The sequence below is a fragment of the Hydra viridissima genome, unplaced genomic scaffold (assembly GCF_058129835.1).
Source record: "Hydra viridissima isolate aposymbiotic clone 2 unplaced genomic scaffold, HvirCarnegie_v1 scaffold_3, whole genome shotgun sequence".
Lineage (NCBI taxonomy): Eukaryota > Metazoa > Cnidaria > Hydrozoa > Anthoathecata > Hydridae > Hydra > Hydra viridissima.
This window is the reverse complement of record NW_028324302.1, coordinates 5,819,565-5,843,897: the sequence shown is the minus strand read 5'-3', so window position 1 is coordinate 5,843,897 and position 24,333 is coordinate 5,819,565. Positions and strand designations below refer to the sequence as shown.

Here is a 24,333-nt window from a genome sequence, read left to right as displayed (position 1 = left end):
AAGCTATTCTGCCCCATTGTGCATTGGATGGACACAATGTGAGGCTTAGTTTGCTCATGTTTTTCTGTTGTTTAAAGTCCTAAGAAAGAACAAAAGTAGCTGAATACTTTCTCTATATATGGAGAGTAAATTATCCACTATCAATAATTAGCTTTCAAAATCAAGTAAGAAGAATGCATGGTTTTTGTCTGAGTTCAAGATCTCTTGTTTTTGAACAAAGTATTTTTCTGCCAAGTATATTTTAGATTACTGTGAAGATTTTATATGGTATACTTTAACAATTGAAATATTTTCAACAGAATCTGTTAAAGCTACTGCTGATGCTATTTTCTCTGCATTAAATGGTGCCAACCTGGATGTGGGTGTATTGTACCCATGTTGATAGCTTTTAGTAATCTTATTCGAAATTAACAAAAGTGGTCAAAAATGCAGCTATGCCCACACCCTATACAGTTTTTATATTATATTTTAAATATACAAGAATACATACCTTAAAAATTAGAAGCAAGAAAAACTCACTGAAATGACTCTTCAATTGATGCATATGTGGTGAGGGAATAAAGACATTTTGTTGTCTGCGACTCACAAAATAGTTTAATAGATAAAAAAAAAAATTTTGCATTTAGATTTTAATTTAATTTAGACCAGTTGGCTTTATTACCCTGAGGCACCTTATTATTTTATAATTATTCATACTGCATAAATATATTATATGAATCGGAAATAATTTACTTTACAAAAAAAAACCATAGACCAATATGGTACAAGTATATTATTTTTTGTGTTTTTGTAATTCTTTGTGAAAAAAAATTATTTTTTTAGCTAGATCAGTATGTGATAGTAATGAAGTCGGTCGATTAATTGTTACTATAATGGAGGGTGCTGACCTTCAAGCTTCTGATCCCACAGGTTAGGTTTAGAAGTATATTAGATTAATTATGCTTTAAAAGAAAGTATTAAGTATTCTCATCATTTTCTAAATCTTAAAAAAGACAAAGAAGTTTTAAATACTAGTTTTTGTCAAACTTAGATCAGATTGTGTAAAAACCTTTTGAGTATGCTCTTTTTTTTTTTTTTTTTTTTTTTTTTTTTTTTTTTTTTTTACATCTAAAACCTAATAAAGCAATTTGTTTAAAAGAAAGTGGTAAAGTAATTTTCTTTAAATGGACATATCTGTGGTGTCTAAGTTATAAAATTGATTTGCTTCTAACTTGACTTTCTTAACATTATATGCTATTTGGACTTTTCAGTTTCTTTTAATCTCACAAAGAAGTACAAAAAAGGATAGTAAATTGTGTGTCTTTAGTCTTTCCTTAGATTGTTTGAAGCATATCAATGACAATTTTTTTTGTAAAATCTTCACTTCAACATTGCAATTTGAAGTAAAACTGTATCCACAGACTATTTTATTAGGTACCAGTGACCCTTACTGTGAAGTTAGCATGGGCTCACAAGAGCACAAGACTAAAGTCATTCCAAAAGACCTCAATCCTAAATGGAACTCTACAGTAAGCAATCTTTTTTTGTCAAATTAATTTTTTTGTTAGTTGTTTTTTCAGGTGTTTATTGTTTAACAAAGCTCAAGTGCTATTTATTTTCTCTATATTTTCTCATTGCACAAGCAATAACGAAGTATTATAGTTTAACAAAGCATGCTCAATACTGTTTATTTTCTCTACATTTTCTTGTTGCACAAGCATTAACGATGTATTGCTTTGTATGAAGGTCTTAAAAAGTATATAGGAAAAAAAAAGATTTTATCATTGCCATTCTGGTTTAATTTATGAATTGCTCTCCAATATTTTCCTAGAATAATAATTCACAAAAGCTTTGATGATACAGCAGGGGAGATTTGTGTACTTAGGGTTGGATTTTTTCAATTCACAAATCAATGTTAAGGGCTTGTTTAAAGTGGTGAAATTTAAATATAATTAAAACAATTAACTTCTTATGTTTTTTATATGTAAAAACATAATGTTAACTTCTCCCTATTGATATTAATATAGTTAAAACATTAAATTTTATCAAATTGAAGGGTTTTTAAATTAGTAATCTTAGGAGCAATGAATTTTTAACTCATTGTACCAAGGTCCCCTAGTTATTGTATTAAGGGCTGCTCTCTGAAAATTAGGCTTCACTCCATAATGATTAGACAAAAAAAATTGGTATTAGTTTTACGTAAGAAAAAATATCTTGTATTACATTTGTTTGATCTCTGAATGTTTAATCTAAAAATTTGCAGTAATTAAAAGTTTTTTTAATTTTTCTCAATTTAGTTTTTTTAACAAGTTTTCTCTTTCTTTTCATCGATCTTATTTCACAGTGTATCAGGTTGCTCCAAATAAATGCCCAGGACATTTATTTAATTTTTAATTTTTGCAGAGGGCATCATTAGCATAACTGCTGATGCTTGACCACAATTTCATAGACAGCCAATATTTTGTTAGATAATATTTTGTTTGATCTGCCAAGATTTAATCACTCACTTAGCCTGTTTGGTACTGTCTTCATATTATTAGTATCAGTATATTTGTGCTTTCCATTTGCTAAACATTCATCATGGAACTCTAGAATCTTCTCCTTATAAGGCTTATTTCAATCAGCATCTGGTACTTCAATATATTCTGTACATCCTCATGTTATGATCATGCTTTTAACTTTTGATTTTGTCAACGTTTTCTTAACATCATTTGTAAGATGGGGATCAAAAAAAATCCCTAGTCAGCAAACATTTATGAAAAGAAAATTAGCCCAAAGTTTTGATACACCAGTGCAATGTCAAATCTCTATTCATCCATCTGTTATTCACCAGTTGTTTTGAGTAAATGCTCCTCAAGAATAGGGACATCTAATTGAAGGGGGCATTTATTGAATAAACCTATTTAAAAAAAGGGGGGGGGGCGTTTATTTGAAGCAATATATTATCTTTTTGTCCTGGAGTGTCAGAATTTTACATCTTTCAAGTTTTCAGTCCCCCTCTTTTAGATTTACGAGGTTTTGCTTTTGAAAAAGATAGACTTGATTTATTATGAAAATAAAAAAGATAGACTTGGTAGACTTGTCAAAAGGATAGACTTGATAGACTTGATACATGGTTTAGGTTTTGATATAGAAAGGTCTCTTGTTGATGAATTTTTTTCTTTTACAGGAGCACAATTATTTAGGAAATTCACCAATTATTTTTATTTTTTTTGTCAGAAATATAATTTAGGAAATTATTACTTAAAAAATGGATCTGATCTGTTGGTTACACTTAAACTCAAATATTCATCATCAGTGAATATGTTTTGATTTAATTGTCATACATTAGTCACACAAAACCTTGTTAAAATGTTTAAAGAAGTAAAAGTATCACCATATATGAGGTTGCTGAGAGTATTGGAAACCAATACTCCCAGCAACCTCATATAGGGTGATTGGTTTTCCTGGATTTGAGATCATCCAATTACTACAGACTATATTGTATATCTTTAAGGGTCCACACACCTCTGTTTATTTCTTTTCATAAAAACAGAATACCATAGCTCACCAGCTTTAGCTTTTTCATCCCAAGACTTTTTTTATATTGGCTATTCCATCCTCAAAAGCAACTTTTTTTAAGCTGTGGTTTTAACAATACATAATTCATCTTAGATGTAATTATAATGTATTGAACTAGGGCCGTTTCTTAAAAAATACTGGCCAAATAGCACATCGGTTAGAATATTTTCATTTTAATTCATTATTTTCAGGATTACTCTACCAGATCACCTACTTCTTCCAATCACCTGACAAAGTAAATTGAATTAGAACTTACTTTGATCAAAAAAGTGGGTTGGCCCTAGGTATAAGAGGCCTTAGACGAATCTCCCCTAATTATTTTCTAAAAGTTGTTGAAACATAAACACTGAGATATTAAAGATAATTAAGTGCATGAGAGCTCATCTAAAAACTCTGTTATGCATTCAAACGATGTAGATGTGCTATGCATACAGAGCATGAGAAAATGTTAGAGATAAATGAGTTTTACTCTCAGATATTGATTCCATTTACATTTTTTCACTCTTAATCTTAGATGGTATTTAGCGTAAAAGATTTAGAAAAGGACGTTCTGTGTATATCTGTCTTTGATCGAGACTTCTTTTCACCAAATGGTAAGTCTTAATAATCATAATTTTTACTATCATGTCAGCATCATTTTTATTAGTTATAAAGATTAATAGAAAAGCTAGGTGTTATATACTATGAAATGCACATATTCTTATATTTCATTTTTAGATTTTCTTGGTCGCACTGAAGTTACTGTAGCTTCGATATTAAACCACGGTAATGGTCCAATCACTAAGAGGTTATTGCTCCATGAAGTTGATACAGGAGAGATTGTTGTAACACTGGAATTAAAAAATTTAAAAATGCTATAAATATAAGAAATGCTGTAGATTGGAATATATAAAAAAACAGCAGAGTATTATGCTAAAGATTAGAATCTATAAGAAACACCAGACCATTATGAAATAGTACAAATTATAGATATACAAATTATTTAACTTAATCGGTCAATGCGATATGTTACCTAAGATCGAATTGTTGAGAAGATTTCAAAGTTTAGAGAGCCATTAAGGAAACTAGATCATTCTTAATATCTTAACTATCCCCAATGTCCATCACGGATGAGTTACGCTAAATTAGTAATATGACTTTTTTATTTTCATAGTTATCGTGATGTTAATTTATTGTCTATATTTTATTATAAAATTGATCACTTAAATTAGTTATAAAATAAACAATTTTAATTTATCAAAAAATGTACTTGAAATTGCTAAAGAGCTTTTAATCTTAAAACACGTATGTTTTCTTGTAAGTCCGTTTTTTTTTTTTTTTTTTTTTACTTTGTTGTTTTGATGTCGTCGTCGTTATTTCTGGCACGTGAGCTTTTTTTCAAATGTTTATGAATTGGGACATTATATATATTTTTCGTAATAAATAAATTTTTTTACAGGACCTTACGGCTCTTACAGAATTTTGTAGTTTTCTTTCTTGGTTTTAAAAACTCATTTCCTCGGAGAAGGTTTGACTATTACCTACAGTGGTGGAAATTTTAATAAATAAACCATAGTATCGTTCCTGCTTTTTAAAAATTTTAATTGTTGTTGCTTTTCAAACCTATGTTGCAATCTAGTTTTAAATAATCTTAATCTGTACATTTTCAAACGCGGTAAGTTTGACAAGTTTTCCTATGTATGTTCGGTTGATTATTTACAATAAAAGTAAAAACGTGTTTTGAAGTTGCCAAAATAAACATAAATACAATCCAATAAGAATTCTATTAAAATTAAGTTCTTTATCAGTGTGTAACAAGAAATACTAATTTAAAGTAAATAATGCAGTGATATTAATATATAAACAAAAATTTCATAGAACTGTTCCAACTTCTGAAATAATGGGCAAAAAGGCTCACTGTACCTCGGCTGAAGTCTTTGTAATTCAGTAACTCAATGACAGTGGAAAGTCACATCAAGAGATTTTTTTTATCTCCAGCAAAATCATTAAAAACAGTTTAAAACGAATTGTGACGTCACATGCGACTAGAGGATATTCAGTAGAAGTTAATTTACTGGTATGCTATTCCAGTAAATTAATTATTCCAGTATGTGCTAAAAACAGGTCTATTCCAGTATGTGCTAAAAAACTGGTCTATTCCAGTATGTGCTAAAAACTGGTCTATTCCAGTATGTGCTAAAAACTGGTCTATTCCAGTATGTGCTAAAAACTGGTCTATTCCAGTATGTGCTAAAAACTGGTCTATTCCAGTATGTGCTAAAAACTGGTCTATTCCAGTATGTGCTAAAAACTGGTCTATTCCAGTATGTGCTAAAAACTGGTCTAATCCAGTATGTGCTAAAAACTGGTCTATTCCAGTATGTGCTAAAAACTGGTCTATTCCAGTATGTGCTAAAAACTGGTCTATAGCATGCTCAAAAAAATTAAAGATAAACTTTTTCAAATTGTCAACCCTTTAACTCTTGTATGGAAAGAATGGATTTTTTTTTTAATTTTTCTCTGAAAAAATTTAATAAACATTTTCTATATGTATTATTTTCCAGTAAATTCTCTCTCTCCTTTTAAGGCATTTCAAAGAAAAGGAATTTAGAGAAAAATCAAAGATGAATAATTTCTTTTAACTGAATAATTTTTTTTAAAGGTAAAACAATAAACTGTATATGAAAAGATACCAACGTTTGTCAATTACTGACTATAAAATGTATTTTTTTTTTTTTTTTTTTTTTGTAATTTTTTTTGTAAAAGATTTTATAAAATAATTTAATGCAATCACGATATTCATCAATATTTTTAGATTTGTATTTTAATTTTATGATAGAAGTGAAAAGGATTGTTAAAACTGAAGTGAAAAGGATTGCGCAATTTGCAAGTCAAATATGACTTGCAAATTGCGCAGACCAAAAATATTTGAAGTATTTGTGGAAGTTTTTTCAAATATGTCGTATTTCATTTGTTTGTTTGTTTTTTTACATCACCATTTTAAATTGTTGAACTGTTGGGAGGCCTGTTTGGCAAAACTATTCGTTGAAAATACAATTTCTTTATTGATTTACATAGAAAGACAGTTATTTGACCACAATTAAGCTGAACAAGCAGCATTTCATGATAACTGTTTGTAGAACATTGGGAATAAACTGTTTAATAGTTAAATATCAAGGTATTCTTTGAAGTTCGCTGCAATTTTTCTTCGTAAATTTTTACTTTGGATTTATCAACCTATGGCGTTTTTTAACCGACCACTTATTTTTGAGGATGGCCTCTTGTTTTGCTAAGTACTAAGAAACTTTCTTGTTTTGCTTATGCTTGTATTATATAATCTTAATGGATGCTATCAAAGAAAGGGATCCAATTCAATATTTTGTCATAAAACAATAAAATGCTTACATATTTTACATTCAAAAACACGTAATTTAGAAAAGTTACTAAAATTCTTATTTTTCACAAATTTCTTCTGTCCGAATTTTTTCCTTGCTGCAAGAGATTCCAGATGTAATCACTCATCATCTTTTGTTGTAACTGGTCGTTTTAACGTTCTTAAGATATTTCTGTCTTAGTAAAAGCTAATCAAGAGTTACAAATAAATGTAGCATAATTTCAGTAACATTGTTTTAGGGTAATTCCACATCAATTTGGCCATAATTTTTAGAATTCTATAAAAGGTTGTTTTATTAGTTTATTGAATTAAACGGTTCGTAAAATATTATGGGAAGTATTGAGACGCGTAAATTTCAGGACTTAAAAATTCTGAATTGAAAAGCATTGGAAAGATATAAAACTTTCAAAGTCACAAACAATCTGTTCAGGTATTTGATTAAAAGAAATAACTTCTAAAATCTGTTTTAAATCTGTAATTTAAAAAGATTTACGCACTTCTGTTAACTATGCAAAAACAATGATAATACAATTAAACGACAATACAATTCATGAATAAATTTTATTGAGCTATAGATTTAGGTAAATTTAGCGTTTGAGCTCTGTCTCTTTAGCTCCAAATCTATCTTCACCCTGATCTAAAAACCTGTAAAAGCTACGAGTGCCAGGTAAATTTTTCACTTCATCATATCGTTTTTACGTTTCACGTGGGCTTTCAATTTTTATTCCACTTTCAAATCTGAGCCTAACTTAAATTTAGTGCCTTAAATTTTGTCAACACAAAACTCGATTTTCGAAATATGACTTTATGAGCTCGATAAACGTTGCATTATCGAGTGTTAAACTTAACATATTACACGGTCGATAGATTATCGTTTCTTGTTAACAGAAACCGAAAATCTCATACAAGTGATCATCAAAAGACTTTTTTCAAGTATCACTTGTCTTATTGCGTAAGCATACATTCTATATATATATATATTTTGAAGGCTCGTTCAATCATAAATTCTAGCTAATTGCACCTAGCAAAATGCATTGTTTCGATGTTTTTGAAGAAGTTTAGAAGAAATTTAATTACATTATTGAATGCATTTCTTTCCACGACGCTCTTTCAAACAGCATAAAAGGAAGTTTTAACTTTTGTTATTGAAACTTTCTTTAAATATTGCTTAAGACAAGACAAAATTTAACAAAGCTCATTCTAGTCGCAAAGTTGAAAATGTTCATCTTCAAATACAACGTTTTTTTTTTCCTTCTTGATCAACAACTTTTCTTTTGAATTTTTGAACTTTTAACCGAAGTCTTGAACCCTTTTTCTTGTATCACTTTTTCTTGTATCACTTTTTCTTGTATCACTTGTACAAGTTCATGATTCTTCAAGTGTATAGTGAGTAACTAGCAAATAACCATAAAAATTATTTTTTCTTTTGAAGAGAGAATTTCCGGTCCTAAAAAATATCCTATCATTTTAATCTTAAGAAGCACTAATGATTTTTATAGTATATTTTGCTGTATGGAGGAGCTTAATATCATTGACAACAAGTAATTTAAGATTGCGAAGACTTTTTTCCTTTACTAGTCATATTTTTTTGCAACTTCTTTTCATCTGCAACGCTTTAGTGATTTTGTTGATGAAGTTCTTTAGGTTACGTTTATTAAGACAGAAAAATTGTTTAAATGTTTAAGCGTTGATTCATCAAAAACCATACTAAGATTGTTACTATAGATTTAATTAGCAAATAATTCCCGTGAATTCCTGTTAATTTTGAAATTTATTGATGACTTTTTCCTCTAACAGTTTCTTTAGGAGAGATCCGTTTATTTTTAAGATGCGTATTTGTGTGTAATAAAATTAATCAGTTTGCAATATCATCAATTTGTGTATAATAAGAAAATGAACGAGCAACAGCAAAATTATCCTTGACCATAAAAAGTCAATTTTTCATTTTCAAACCTAACCTCTATTAAATTTTGTCAAGAAAGTACATTAAATAAAGTAGAGTTTGAGTTTTGTAACCAAAATAAAGTAGTTTGTTTTCAAAATAAAAATTAACGATTGCAAAAGTTTTGTAAGGGGTTTCCGTCATACGTCGTACGTTTAAAAGTCATACGTCGTACGTTCAAAAGTTTTCCGTCATACGTTGCTCATTGTATTTTAAAAAGACTATAGGCTATGACTAAATGACAAGCCCATGAATAATATCCTAAAAAAAGTTCTGTCCTTCGATTAAAAGTAAAAAATGCAGTTAAAAAAGAATTCCTTGAAGATTTTATATAACTTCTAATGTTAAAATTTTTCAACATTTAAAACTTTTAACATTGATAATAAAGATATTTTGTAATTTTAATAAATAGTTTAATACTTTACGCTTACTACAACAACTTTTTTTTAATCTATATATTATATATACATTCACATCTCCATCATACATACATTCACATATCCACCATACATACATTTACATATACATATTACATGCTTCAGAGAGAACATATTTCAGAGATATCAATCATATTTCATAGATATTTCTGAAATATGTTCTCTCTTAAGCATTTAATCTCTGAAGTAAATATTCTCTAAAGTAAGCCACCTCTGCCGTAATCTCCAAAACTGATCGGGTCAAGAAGAAGATAATTAACATTGTTGACAAAAAATTGCTATATAATAAAATTATGCAAAAACTCCTTATCTTTTATTACAGTAGTGCGAAAACTGAAGGTCGCGAACAAATTTTTGGGGGTCACCAATTTCAAAGAAATGTATTTGAGAACAAAAAATACTACTTTATATTATTTTTAAACACTTTACTATGAATTTGGCCACCCCCAAAAATTTGTTCGCGACCCCCAGTTTGCGCACAACTGTTTTATTTCACAAAAACTTTATTATACAAAAGTTATACAAAAACTGTCTCTCGTGAAAATATTCTTGAAGATATTCATTTAAAGTTCCTTTTTTCCTTTTATATTTCAGTAAAAAGTTTTGATTTAAAATCAAAATTAAAACGTGATTTTTTTTCACATACGTAATGTTTTTTTTTTTTTTCCAGCGCTTACCCTAACTATTTTATATGAACTTAACTTTCAAATTTGATTAAATATAAGTTTGACAAGTATTCGTTACTTTTGTCTTATTCGTGTACTTTACCAATTAAGTCAGATATATCACTTTTGCCCAAAATTCTGAATAAAATCTTATTACATGAGAGAATTTTTGCCTTTTTTTTATTTTTTTATCATTGAACTGTCTTTAAATAAGTTGTAGCTATTGAAAAGCGATCTTAAATATGTATTTACATTAACACTTTTTTAAAATTTTATTTAAATATGCAACTTGATAGTTTTCTGCTTTATTATTTTTTGTTATACTAAAACAATAGCTTTTTTTCACCAAGTATATTCTATTTTAACATTTGTTTACTTTTTAGGAATCAAAAGAAGAGAAGTTTGAAGCGGAAGGTTATTCTTACGGTAACCGAATAAAACAACAAACAAACGGGATTTTTAAAGACGAATGAAATAAAACACTATAAGAAGTTACGTTCAATTGAGTTTTCTTAGTTTTTTTTATTTTAAATTTCCCTTTTTTTCTCATCGCATCAAGAATTAGTTAAAAAACATGTAATTAATTTTTGTTTATTGAGTTTTAATTTTGATCTTTTGATTTATATCAGCAATCTGGCTTAGTTTTAAAGCTAGCTACCTAGGTACACTCAGTATGCTAAATGAATATGAGTTTTCAAGATTAATTAAATTAAAAAAATTTGAAAAAATTTAATTAAACTAATTGGTATAGGTATATAACTGTACACAGCATGTCAATATAGATATAAGTATATGCAACATAGGTATACGTATATGCATGTGTTTTTTGTGCTGCATTGTTTAGTTATTATTGTTGGTAAGGCTTTTCACAAAATGTACTGCCGATAATTAAATTTTAAAACAAAATTAACCTGTTATATGTATGTATGTATGTATGTATGTATGTATGTATGTATGTATGTATGTATGTATGTATGTATGTATGTATGTATGTATGTATGTATGTATGTATTTGTTCATTTTATCTCAGAAATGAAAATCACAAAAGTTAGAATTATACTATGAGAAAATTTGCTGGTATCAAGCGGGTTCTTGATAACTTAAATGGAACAACTTACAGTGATGGTTCCTTAAATCAAGATGTCAATGATAAGTTAACAGCAGATGAGTTTATTCTTGCAAAAGTAAATGTCCCAAATTATTTTTTTAATTGTTTTATTTATATATATCTAAATTTTTGTTTTATCTTTCTGTCCTGTTTTATTTGTGAGTTTTTCAAATTCTTTTTCTTCTTGAGAAACATATGCATAAAAATTTAAAACATAAAGTTTTCTCATCTTTTAAAGGTTTAATTTACTAACAAAATAATGCTGTTAAATTAAATATTAACTTCTTATGGAATTCGACTATTTCAATGTATCAGTGTTTATTCATTTTTTTTTTTTTTTTAATCTGCTTCAGCTTTAGTTTTCTTAAAATTTTTTATAGGTAGGAAGATATGGATTACCATATCATGCTACATGCATTGCCTTGGATCATGTTCAAAAGTTACTGGCTATTGGTACTGCTACAGGTGCAATAAGAATGTATCCTTTTGTCATTATTTTCTGATAAATTTAAGACTAAAATTTTAAATTTATAGAATTTAGAAGTGTTTACAATTTTACTTTTCTTAATAATTAACTTTTAATGTTTTAATGTTTTTTAGTGTTAAATGTTTTTATTATTTTTAATGATATGTAATATTTTAAAATAGGAATTTGTTTATGGTTAAAATCTGCCTTCTAGAGTTTGTAGAAAACAAGAAAATATTTTTACTGACTAATTCATGTTTGTTCTCCTTAAAGTTAGTCAAATAGATTAATAGCTGCCTTTATAAATTAAATGTAATTCAGCTTTTGATGCCTTTTAGACAATTTTCTGGCTTAAGGCTGAAAAATTGTTAATATAACTTTTTTATGTTTAGTTCTTCTACTCCTGTAGAATCACCTTATTTGTAAAATGTAAGATACTTATGAACTATTTCTGCTACTTACGTTTCTTACAATAGTTGAAACGAAACAGCCTTATATGTTATTGCTACATATACAGACAAAAACCAAAATAATTTTTATCTTGTTTGTTAATTTATTATATAAATCTTTGGTTTTTGGCACTGACCGTACAAGAATAATTTTCATCTACAGGTTGTTTTTTTTTTTACCTTTTGATAAATGATGTTAGTTGTTATATTTAAATAGATACATAATACAGTTTTTTACATGTATGCTTCTTTTCTTTAACCTCTGAAAAGTTGTGGAAAACCAGGTGTTGAATGTCACATGAATCATGAGTCAAATGCATCTGTCACCATTCTGTTGTTTCTTATAAATGAGGTATCTTTAGTTATTTATAGTATCAATTCTTATAAAAGATTTTGTGCTTTTTCATTTAATTTTTTCATCCTCTAAATATTTTAAGAATTCATGAATAATTTTCTATAATTTAAGAGAGTAATAAAGTATGCTTGTAATAGTTAAATTGTCAATAGCATAATATACAGAAAAATCTATCCTTTTGTAGGGTGGGTTAGTTAGTGTTTGCAATGATGCCAGTATGCATATATGGAGTATAAGACAGAGTAAACCTGCATTAATACAATCATTGAATTTCAAAAAAGAAAGGTTTGGTTTTTGTAAAATTTGTTGGACACAAAGGGTGTAATTTATGTTCTGTTATTTATTTAATGCACAAGAAGAACATTTTTAAAATTAGTAATCGTAAAATTTGCTCAGATTGAGTATTTGATTTTAAAGAATTTATTGGTTCAAATTTTATTTTATCAGTGTTGCAACGTATATATTTTGTAAATGTCTGAATGCTACGATTTTTTTCAAGTACTTTCCATACTTGAAAGAAGTTCTGCAGCATTAAAGCATTAATAAAATATAGAGATTATATATGGCCTTTGCATTTTTTTATTTTTTATTTGTGATTCTTTTTTTTTTTTTTTTACTTAATTAAACAGAAATTTAAATAATCTAAAGTACTAACAAATTTAGTTACATTATAGGATCACAGCTATCCATAATCCATTTGGATGGAAATGGCTGTATGTTGGTACTGAACGTGGAAATGTGTATATTGTAAATGTGGAAACATTTCGTGTGTCTGGTTATGTCATACAATGGAATCATGTTATTGATGTGTTAGTTTTTTTTTTTTCCTTGGCTTTAAACTTTATTCATTTAAGTTTTTAAGGTTTGAAGTGTTTCTTTATTGGTAAAAACTTATTGTTAAATGAATTTTTGTTATAAATATTTTAGTTAAATAATTTCTATTGTGATATTATAAGTAATTTGTAAATTTTCAAATAATAAATAGTTTATAAATTTAATGATAATGAGGGAGTAATGTACCATAAGTTGTCAAGCCTTTTGCAACCAGGAACTTTCATTGTCAATTTCTTTGTAAACTATGTGAAATTTTACTTTAGGATTTTTATGTTTTTTTTTTTTTACATAATGCAATAATAATTAATTTATAATAATAAAAATCCTGTTATTATTTGCCATTTTGAAAGTTGTCATTGTTTTCACATAAATTTGTCAAAAGCTTTTATCTGTGTTCACTTATTACTTTGAGCATATCCCTAATTACATTTTTCTTTTTGTTTGGTCTTAAGGAATGAAAGATAAGTGTGAATTAGATAAATAAGTTATAACATAAGATTAATTGGTTTCAGTATGAGATTAATAGTTTTTTATGTGAAATGGTTTGAATATAAAAGAACTTTACTAAGGTTTCCTTTTTTTTACAATGAATCTTATGTTTCTTTTTTCTTTTTTTCTTTTTTTAATATTTTTAAAATAATTTTTTATTTTTAAATTTACTTTTAAAACATTTGTTTTTTAAAATTCTTTTATTACAACATGTATTTTTATAATATTTATGTATTTGTTTTCTTACATTATTATCTTTATTATTATTATTATTTTTTTGTTTTTATTTTTTTTTTTATATCATTAATTTTTTATGCCATTTTTTTTTTATATCCTTTTTTTTTTTTTATTATATTATATCTTTATACTTGCTTGTTATATCTCTAATTAATTTTTTTATAGCATTTTTTTTAAACTTGATTTTTTATAAGTGCTTCTTAAACAGCCAACCTAACTTTGGAATAAAGTTATATTGGACAACTGCTTTAAAATAAGTAAGAGAATGTGAGAAAAAAAAATTTTGTTGTTTACTAAAAAAGAAAAGACAAATAGGTGAAGCTTTAAGAAAGATTTAAGAAAGTATTTCCATTAAATTATATTGTTATTCTTATGGCAATTACTTTCACACTTAAGCTTGATATTATGTTAGGTTGATGCTATCTAATTTTAAAGTATGATAATGTAGTAAGTGCTCTATAATAAGTTAGGTTAACTTTTTTGATTTTGTAGGACTTGTAAGCAAAACCCAGGTCCAGTTGTTCAGATAAGCAGTAACCCTCAAGATGAAAATAAGGTATCAATTTTTCATTAGTCTTGTAATTTAAGAAGTTTGTGTACTAAAAAAAAACAACATTTCACAAGTGCATTAAACTTGTGAAATGTTAGTTATTTTTTGTTTTGTTTTTTATAGTGTCTGGAATGAAATATAATATTAAATTTTAATGAGTTTGACAAAGTTTATAAATATTCTTATTTATATTTAAGCTGCTGTTGACATTTGAAACTGGCATTTGTGTACTTTGGGATTTGCGCTCCAAAAAATATACACATTCCTACTCAATGGATCAGGTAAGAGTATCTCTTCATATCCAACTTACAGCCTATAGAGATAAGAAGAAATAAGAGATAAGAAGAAAGTGAAAAGAAAAAAACTAATAATAAAAACTTGATTTTCTATGAGCATTTCAAATCTTGTTTTTTTTTCTTTTTTTTTTTGAAAACTTTTGATAAAAATTGCTTGTAAAGCTGATCTTCACTGGAAAGAAACTTATTACAATCATTTTTCAGATTTAAGTTATATTAATGAATTGCTTATTCTATTTTATCTGTCTACCTAATAATTTTTTAATGATATTTATTTATGATCAATGAAAAAGACTTTTTTGAAGTCAAAATGACCTGATCAGAATAAGTTGGTTTTTATCCAGTTTTTACTTACACCTGATAAGGAAGTGTTGAACAACTTGTATTTGTAAAATTTAATCAACAATATTAAATTGATAAAAAATACATCAAATGTATATTTGTGAAATGTTGAGTTTACATGTAATATTGAATTTTGGGCATGCTTCTTTTTTAAAACTGTTGCATAAATATCTGTTATATGAATAGTTCTTTACAATTAACTTTTAGGCTACACAATACATAACCTGTGTTTGTTGGAATGGAGATGGTAAGCAGTTTATGGCAGGTCATTGGAATGGTAGCACATCTGTTTGGAACTACAAAAGTAGCAAAAAACCAGAAGAGCTTCAAATGCCACATGGTAAACAACTGAGCACATTTTTTTGTTCTTGTGTTAGAAAATTAATGTTGAAGAAAAAATTAATTTTAATTGTATTTAAAGGTCCTGGAAAATCATGCAGTACTAATGATAATGAGAAAAGCATTTGTTCTCCCATTCTTAAACTTGAATGGTATTCTGGAAAGGAAGGGTAGTGTTTTTTTTTTGGTTGTTTGATTTTGATAGGGTAGAGAAAAGTTCAAAAATTTGACATTTATTTTTTTAAACATTCTTTTTTGTGTTGCTAGTGATACACCTTTGGTAATTTTTTCTGGAGGTATGCCTGCAGGAAATAAAAATAAAGGCTTAACACTGATTCGTGGAAGATCAAAAAATCTTGTATTGTCTGAATTCATAGTTGATTATCAATGTCTTTTATCAACACCTAGAATGGCAGGTAATTGAGGTTTTCTTAATTTCAAGTTTGTTTTCCATACAATATTTCTATAAAATATAATTTGCAATTTTACTCTAATCTATAAATTTTAAATATTGGAACGTTTTACATTTCTATGTTTTTAAATATTTTTTAAAATAAAAAGTTTTTTTTTTTTTAATTTTCTTGGTTTCTAGAACTTCCTGAACCACTTGCTTTATTTGTTCTTCTACGCAACGAGATAGTGGTATTTGATTTACAGGGACCTGCTACACCAAAGTAAGAAATGCTTTTTAAAGTTACATTAGTTTCATAATAGTTTAATTACATTCATAATAATCAGTGCAAAAACTGAGTCCAGAAGAAAACATAGTGGAAAAAGTAGTGTTTTATAAAAAGTTATAATTTTTAACTTTTCAAAAAAAATGAAATTTTTAATAATTTCTATTTCTTTAATCTGCTTTAGTCTTCCTTGGTTCCAACTTCCTTTTACATTTGATATTCACGAATCACCAATAACATGCATACAGTTTCAACCAGAATGCCCTAATGATTTATTAGCTGCTTTACACTGTATCTCAAATGCTGAAAGAGATCTTGCTGGAAGCTCTAAAAGGGTAAAACCATTTTTTCCTCTTATTAATAAGGACAGGAAATTGGTGCAATTTATTCCATTAGAGAATAGTACAGGCAATTTACACTTTTTAGGTGTGGCCATTAACTGGTGGTCAAGATGGAGAAGTTTTACAGGCACCATCTCTTATAATTACAGGGTAAGATATAATTTTTTTGTTGTTGTTAAAGTTGCTTTAATTTTATATTTCATATATATATATATATATATATATATATATATATATATATATATATATATATGTGTGCATGTTTTTTTAGGCATGCCGATGGTAGCATAAAATTCTGGGATGCCACCTCAAGTAATTTTTTTAAGTTTACCTCATTTTTATTTTCAGACCATAAGTCAGCTTTTGATAAAATGCTGTTATGATAAAATGTTATGTTCAGTATTTTTTTTTTAACTTACAAAAAGAAATGAGAAAGTTTTATTTAAAAAGTTTAATCGTAAAAAAACCTTTTTATTAGGGGTTTAAAGAATTACACACAATCATTTACTTTAAAATGTTTTTTTGGGTATTGATTTTTTATTGGTGATGAAAAACTCAAATTATTAGTTATAATATAGTAAGAAGTGAATTTAGTCTACTGTAATGTAAAAGATAGAATTTCATCCATCTACAATGTTTATGGATTTGTTTGCATGTGTTATATCTCCATATCTTAATAATAGTTTATATGCATTATATCTCCATATCTTAATTTTTTATTTAGTATACCAAATCAATGAAAAGAAATTAAAAAATTAGAAACAATTTATTTTATTTTCAGATATGCTCCTTCTCTGCTTTAAGTTAAATATATCAAATTTGTTTGAACACACTGGGGTAAAAAGACAATCTAGTGGAGCTAGTACTCGAAGCAGAGCTTCAAATTCAGATTATGATGATCCATTTGCGATTCAACACATCCAGTTTAATGTGTATGACAGAATTTTAACAGTTGTATGTCAGAGTTACTTCCTTGTAACATTTGGTTTTTCAAATAAAGAAAACTATATAGAAACTGCTGTAAGTGTTTAAAGTATGCTTTATAATATTTCTATTTTAAAAACCTATTTTGCTTTTGGATTGCAAGGCTTTAGGTATTGTAAAGCAAATATTTCTAAATAAGGATTTTATAAATTTTTACTTCTATTATAAGCACATTTGATTATTGTGTTTTCAGGGGAAAGTGCCTGAAATTTTAATATTTTTTTAAAGCAGATGTCTTGCTCTCAATGTTTTGTTTTTGTTCTTCTCTGTGTTTTTTACACAAGAAGCTTCTTTAGTAAATTTTACATTGAACTGAGTTTTTAAAGTGTTGAAGTTTTTCTTTTTTTTTTTTCTTTTAGAAGTTAGATGTAAATTTTACAGTTGAGGTTTCTCATGAATCTGAAGTTCTAACAACTGCAATGGATCAATCATTGGTACTAAATGAATCCCCTGCTCTCATTAACTCATCATCTCAAACACGTTTATCTTCAAATTCCCTACATAATGCATTGCATCCACCAGTGAAAACATCATCTCTTAAATGGGCTCCTGGTCTGCAACCACTTTTATTCACTCAACAGATAACCAGTGAACCTATGTGTAATATAACATCAGTTGCACAATGTAGTGCATATGGATTGTAAGTAAAGTTTATGACTTATCAATTAATTTGTAAGTGTAAAGGTTTCCTGTTCCTTTTCATGAAACTCTTTGAAAAAAACATGAATTTGCAGGACTGTTGTTATATTTAAACAGTTTCATGAAAAAAACAACAACTGTATTTTAGGGTTGCATTTGGCAATACATTGGGAGTTGCAATTGTTGATTTTAAACAAAAGTGTTTGGTCATTGTGGTCATGAATAATGAACTCGGAGGTTTTTTTCTTTATTACATTCAAGTTAAGATTTTTTATAAATGTAAAGAGTAATGGCTTTGTTTTTGTTGTTACTATTATTATTATTATTATTATTACTTTTGTTTTGTTGTTTTTGCTGTTGTTATTATATCATGATAGAATTTTAAATGAAATTTTTTTTGGGAACAGTGGCAGGTGATTGGACAGATTTTACTACTCCTGCAAAAACCAGCCTTACTCAAAGTAATAGTATACCTTTATTATCTCTTGACCAAACAAATGGATTCACAGCGCAGAAGAGAAAGGAGAGAGGATCAAGAATGTTTTCTAGTGTCTCGGACACACATGCAAAGTTGAAAAGACATTCTTCTGCTAACACTCCAGTTCATGTGGGTAAAGATCAAGAAGATAGTTGTGTGATAAAAGAAACTCTTGTATCAGGATCAATTCAATCATTATGTTATACATTTAGCTACACAAAAAAGGGTGGTATGTAATGCTTTTTAATTTTTTAGATTTTTTTTAACTTTACTCTCTTAATATAAAATTCATATTTCAAAAAATGTCAAAAATGGTTTCACTTTTTTTAAATTTAAATAGTCTCTAGATGTTAAAAATCTTTATATTTAAATGATAACAAATCTTTCAAAGATATTTTTTTTATTTCTTTGTATTTACAATTGTGAATTTACTTTACAAGGTTTTATATTTAAATGATAACAAATAGTCATCTTTCAAAGATATTTTTTTTATTTCTTTGTATTTACAATTGTGAATTTACTTTACAAGGTTTTATATTTAAATGATAACAAATAGTCATCTTTCAAAGATATTTTTTTTATTTCTTTGTATTTACAATTGTGAATTTACTTTACAAGGTTTTAGTAAAAATGTATTAGTTAGCTAACTAATGTTGTTTGATAAACTGTGCTAATTTTAAAAAGTTACCTTTAGCAAATTAGATTACTTATTTACATAACACAATTATCAGGCTTATAAATCAGCCAAAAGGTCAGAGTTAGGAAAAAAAAGCATTTCACAGAAATAATGGTCACAATTAAAAATCAGCTTAAAAGGTCAGAATTATCAAAAAAAATATTTCACTGAAATATTAGGCAGTGTGAATAAAAATGAGCAATTGCTTTTGGTATGTGTTTTTGGAGCAATTACTCCAAAAACACATTGTTCCAAAAACACATAGCCTATTGTCACTACAAAGAAATTTCTTAAGAGGTCAGAATTAAAATAAAATGTTAACATTAGCTAAAATGCAACATCTGAATAAATTCTAGCAAAGATATATATGAGATTAATAAAGCTGGGTATATATTTTTAATACAATCCATAAACTTAAATATATCTATACATTCACCATATGTAAAATATGATGAATGTTTGATATTTAGTTAATAGTTTGATAAAATACTAGTGAATTAATTTTCTTTATTTATATATGACATAATATGAATATATATTTATTTGAAAACTGCCTATTCATTTAAGTATATACGCATGTAAATCTATACACTTTGTTAGTATTTTATACTATTATCTATTGCAGCATTGCCTACTTTTCTGTTTAGTCAAAAAAAAAAAAAAATTTATAAAAGAATTCACAAATTTACATATTTTAGTGACATTATGAAAGGTTTGTTTTACGATTTTCGTGTATATGTTAAAAGTATTTATTTAGGGAAATGTGATTGGTGAGATTGAGAACAATAAGATAATAAGGAAAACCACTTCAATTTACAGAATACCACTTTAACTTACAGAATACCACTTTAGTTTATAGAATACCACTTTAACTTACAGAATAATCAAAATTTAAAGATTTAACAGTTCTAGAATTGTAGATTTGTTTCTTTAACAGAATCCCAAAATGATTTTGTCCTTTAAAAAACTAAAACATAAATTTTTTTTTTTTAAAGTTTTTAAATAAGTTTATATAGATATTTACATAGATATCTTTGAAATAGGCATTATATCAAACTAAAGTTTATATAAATATTTTTAATGAAAGCCCCAGATCAAGTTCATTCCTGTAAAAAAATATTTGAAATCACTTAAACTAAGTTGGTCAGTTTGATTAAAGTTTGATGTTTAAAAGTTTGTTTAAATTTGCTAACAGGAAATCAGGTTTTTCCAGCCTTATGGATTGGAACAAGTGTTGGTAATGTGGCATTAATAACTTTGAATATTCCACCTACTGGTGAGCAACGTTATATCCAGCCAGTAATGGCTCTTGTCACAGGTGAAATTCTGTTTATGCAGCTTTTTAGTTATGCTTTTATAATTTTTATACTCCTAGTTTTGTTTTTATAAAAATTAGAATAGTTCGATGAAATGATCACCAATGCTATTAACTTAAAAAATATATTTTTTTTTAGATACTCACATGGACCATCGACATTGTGTACTAGACTTGACACATTTAGATTGTTATGGGAATATTATTAGATCGCCATTTGAACAGCATTCATCTAATTGCAGTATGGCTAGCACAGAATCAACCGAGAAGCAATATCTTTGCATTACAACAGAAAAATCTATCAAAGTATTGGTTCTTCCATTTTTTAAAACATATGCATCTGTGGACCCTGTTGGTGCTGATGCTTATATAGTGAAAGCAGATTCGATGCCTGTAGAAGGTACTTATTTAAAGTAAAGATAAACCTTTCTCTTTTTTTTGATAAGTAATTAAGAAAAGAATTTTGGACAGAACTTTTAAAGGAAATTTTCTTATTGGACTGACAAAAGGAACTTGTAAAAATTAAAGTTGCACTTCAGTTTTTTTTTGTTATTTGTTTTAACAGGTGGTAACTGTTTGGGTTGTTTGACCACAGATGGTTTTTTAAAACTGTACAGTTTACCTAGTCTACGTCCTTTACTTGATTTGCAGTGCGGTATATCGTTAGCGGACTACAGGTTCGTTAAAAAATGTTTGCAGGTTTTTTATTTGTTTTTTTTATCTTATAAAAGAAGTTTTAAATTTTTTAAAGTTTTTAAATAAGTTAGAGCGCGTTTTTACAGGATGATTAAAACCTTTACGTTTGGTAAAAGTGGAGAGGCAATTTTTTTGTCTTCTCCTACTGAAATTCAAAGAATAGTTTTTACAAAACATAAAGAGTAAGTTTTTTGTTTGTTTGTTTTTTATTAATTTTTCATGTATATCTAATTCTTGAAGTTTAAAATCTATTTCATTTCATTGTGTAATTTCCGTTTTTTCAAAATCAAATTAGTTGAAAATAAAAAACGTTTTATGTACATTTTAAGAGAGAGCTTTGCGGATGACCAAGGATGTTTATTTACTATGTGCGAACTTCCTCAACCCAAACCTAAAGGGTTTTTTGAAAGTTTTTTCGGATCTACTCCATCTTCTCTTGACAGAGATGAACTATGTGAGTATATACATATATATATACATATATATACATATTGCTTGGATAAGATAAGTCGGAATAATACGAAACTAATTATAATGGACTTTTCAGTTGGTCCGAAAAGTGGTGCACCATCTCGTCATGTAGCCGAGCACAAGCCAGGGAGTGGTATGGAAACATTGCGTTGTCAGACTGATTCTACGGCTTCTGCTGTTTCAAGGGCGCAAATGGTATTTCCAAGATCTTTATAATTTCAATATCTTTTACAAAGACTTTTTTTAGTTTTTAACCCTTTCAGGACCGGTCACGCTGTAAAGCGTCATTGAAGTTTTACATGATCTAACTCAAGTGAAGATGAATTTTCTTTCTTAAAGCCCGGATCGTGTTATTCCACTGTCTAATCCGGACTGTTTCAAACAAAATCACAATTTAAAGGCTTTTTAATGTTCACTTTTTTTGATAAATCTGAAAAGAATAGATTAGTTTTAAAAAATTTGTAATTTTTTTGCTCAAATTAAGATTGTCCTGAAAAGTTTCATTAAAGATTTTTTTTTTCATAAGTCGTTTCTTATACATCTTATGATATTCATAGCTTGTGTTTTCGTTATGAAAGCTATAAATTCATGCTTCAAATATTTTCTTCTGTCCTGATGAAAACTTTTTTATTAAATATTGATAATCCTTTCATTCTAATTTTTTCTATTTCAAATTTAGCTGCTGATAGAACGTGGGCAGAATTTGAGCCAACTAGAAGACGCCACAGCTCGTATGAATGAGCACGCTCATGGATTCTCATCGGCTGCTAAAGCTTTGGCGGATAAATATCAGCGTAAAAAATGGTACCAGCTGTAGTTAGCTGAATTATTGAGTGCTTTTTAAAATTTTATCTGGTGTAGTTTTGAAGACATAACAAAAAAGTGCTGTTTATAAAGATAGTTAAAATCGATGCGAGCTCGACATTGTTGTCTCTATTAGACAAACAGCGATTGATAGCATTTAAGCATAAGTGCTGATACTGCTTTTTCGAATTGGATCGAGCGAACTGAGAATAGGGAAAACGCTTAGATTGTGTCCCAATTATTCTTTATGTTTGCTGTCGAGTAGAGATGCCAGCACGATATTGAAACGCACGGTATCGGAACAATTCGTTACCTTAAACTCGTATTTTGTAATCTGCCATTTGTATTTTTATAAAAAAAAAGTGGTTACCACGTTTATTTTTGTAGGTTGGAAAACGTTCTGTAATTTAAGATCTATTTTTATACGGCGCATCTAAATAATTAAAAAAAAGTTGTGAAAATTTTTAATTTAACCCTGTTTTAAACGTTAGTTTTTTTTGAAGGGGGAAAAATCGTCAAAAAGGATATTTATCTTTTTTATTTTTATTATTATTATTTTTTTGTTTAAAGTTTTCTCATATGTTGTAGCCTCTAATAATGCTTTATACGTGTTGGTTGAAATGGGTAAGAAGTGGGTTATTTATTTCTTTATAGAAGAATAGTTTAATATAAGAATCTGTTCCAAAATAATGAAATAAACGTTTTTAATAGTCTTCAAAAGTAACGAACCAAAGTTCTACTGTTTTTACAAACTCTCTTTTTGTTTATTCATTTGCTTCTTTCCCACATTATTTAGTATATTTTTTGTACTTGCTTTGTAAATATTGCAACCTGAATGAATCTGGATGGTTTAAGAGCCTTTTTTTTTTTCTTTTTTTTTTTCTATTTTTAAATTGATGTGAATATTAATGCAGTAAATAAATTAGTTTTATTTAAAAAGTTTACCGGATGAAACACTTTTAAAAAATCTTCTCAATAATAGTTAATGGGAAAAAGAAAGTGATGTATAAAGTTCTATTTCATTCATGACAGTCATGAAGATGACTTTCTTAAAGGAAATAAAAATAAAAAAATTTTTAATTTATGTTTTATCTTAAATAGGGTTTTATATCCTTTTTCCATAAACGTAAAAGATCTTGTGTTTTTTTTTTGTTTTTTTTTTTAAAAAAAAAGCAACCACTGAATTTAAAAAACAACCACTGAATTTATAAAATAAGTGAATTTTTTATTTTATTAAGCTTCACGTGCTCAAAAAATAAAGTTTTCGTAAAAAAAAGAAGGATCATTCAATACGACTTTTCTTACGACTTTCATCTTCTTTTTTTTTTTTTTTTTGACCAATCAAAAGAAGCTCTGTTCCTAAAATCACAAAATGAAGTTGATATTAAAACTATGGCAAAAGTTTGAAGAAATTTTGACCCTTCGTAATTTTAGCCAATTTTCTGTTTTAAAAATAGTAGATCCACTGATTCCTTTTCAAAACGATTTCTCTAACATTAAGTGGAGGGTATATTAAAATCGTGAAAATTTCTTGCAGCACCCTGTGTTAACGTTTACCATGCTTATGGTTTTCTTAACACAGTTTGGTGGAATTTTACCAAAATGGTGTCAACAGAGTTTTAACCTGAATAAAACAATTAAAAAAGTTGATCGAGCTCAAAGGAATTAGCCACCTACGATTCTCTTCCACAACGAAAGAATTTTACGGTTATAGACACCTAGAAACGCTTATAAATGATAGCAATTAGAAGAAATGTTAAAAATTATTTCAAAAATAATTTTTAAAAATATAAGGAAGCCTAACTTTTATTTTAGTGATTAATTTTTTGT

General features: G+C 27.4%; 2 protein-coding genes across 4 annotated transcripts in view; both read left to right on the top strand.

Moving 5' to 3' along the window:
• LOC145180621 (intersectin-1-like) overlaps positions 1 to 4,821 on the top strand; it is a 45,143-nt gene extending 40,322 nt beyond the window's left edge. For both annotated transcript variants that reach the window (XM_090080774.1, XM_090080773.1), the window contains 4 exons: positions 823 to 909; positions 1,414 to 1,508; positions 4,055 to 4,133; positions 4,258 to 4,821. In XM_090080774.1, the coding sequence (XP_089936900.1) occupies positions 823 to 909; positions 1,414 to 1,508; positions 4,055 to 4,133; positions 4,258 to 4,400 (404 nt within the window). In that variant the 3' untranslated portion in view covers positions 4,401 to 4,821. The remainder of the gene's footprint in view (positions 1 to 822; positions 910 to 1,413; positions 1,509 to 4,054; positions 4,134 to 4,257) is intronic.
• Positions 4,822 to 10,960: 6,139 nt separating this feature from the next.
• On the top strand, positions 10,961 to 22,988 carry LOC145202013 (syntaxin-binding protein 5-like). 2 transcript variants are annotated; one of them, XM_090082335.1, is made up of 25 exons: positions 10,961 to 11,141; positions 11,446 to 11,543; positions 12,251 to 12,332; positions 12,520 to 12,620; positions 13,010 to 13,144; positions 14,388 to 14,451; positions 14,643 to 14,726; positions 15,291 to 15,423; positions 15,505 to 15,592; positions 15,690 to 15,838; positions 16,015 to 16,096; positions 16,284 to 16,434; positions 16,526 to 16,590; positions 16,712 to 16,752; positions 17,222 to 17,460; positions 17,784 to 18,064; positions 18,212 to 18,300; positions 18,471 to 18,770; positions 20,413 to 20,535; positions 20,672 to 20,932; positions 21,098 to 21,209; positions 21,315 to 21,410; positions 21,558 to 21,682; positions 21,776 to 21,894; positions 22,379 to 22,988. In XM_090082335.1, the coding sequence occupies exons 1-25, from the start codon at positions 11,019 to 11,021 to the stop codon at positions 22,514 to 22,516; spliced, it is 3,279 nt and encodes a 1,092-aa protein (XP_089938461.1). In that variant the 5' UTR covers positions 10,961 to 11,018; the 3' UTR covers positions 22,517 to 22,988. The 2 variants fall into 2 exon arrangements, 1 of the variants encoding a protein (XP_089938461.1); XR_016450856.1 differs by lacking the exons at positions 20,413 to 20,535; positions 20,672 to 20,932; positions 21,098 to 21,209; ... (2 more) ...; positions 21,776 to 21,894; positions 22,379 to 22,988 and adding an exon at positions 19,160 to 19,881 and having other exon boundaries at positions 18,471 to 18,981.
• Positions 22,989 to 24,333: the final 1,345 nt, after the last annotated feature.

Bases quoted from the DNA above. Each gene is read 5' to 3' on its own strand.
- LOC145202013 (XM_090082335.1), top strand. From the start codon at position 11,019: ATGAGAAAATTTGCTGGTATCAAGCGGGTTCTTGATAACTTAAATGGA. The intron at 18,301-18,470 runs GTTTTTTTCTTT...TTTTGGGAACAG, and splicing joins CATGAATAATGAACTCGGAG to TGGCAGGTGATTGGACAGAT. The intron at 21,683-21,775 runs GTGAGTATATAC...TGGACTTTTCAG, and splicing joins TCTTGACAGAGATGAACTAT to TTGGTCCGAAAAGTGGTGCA.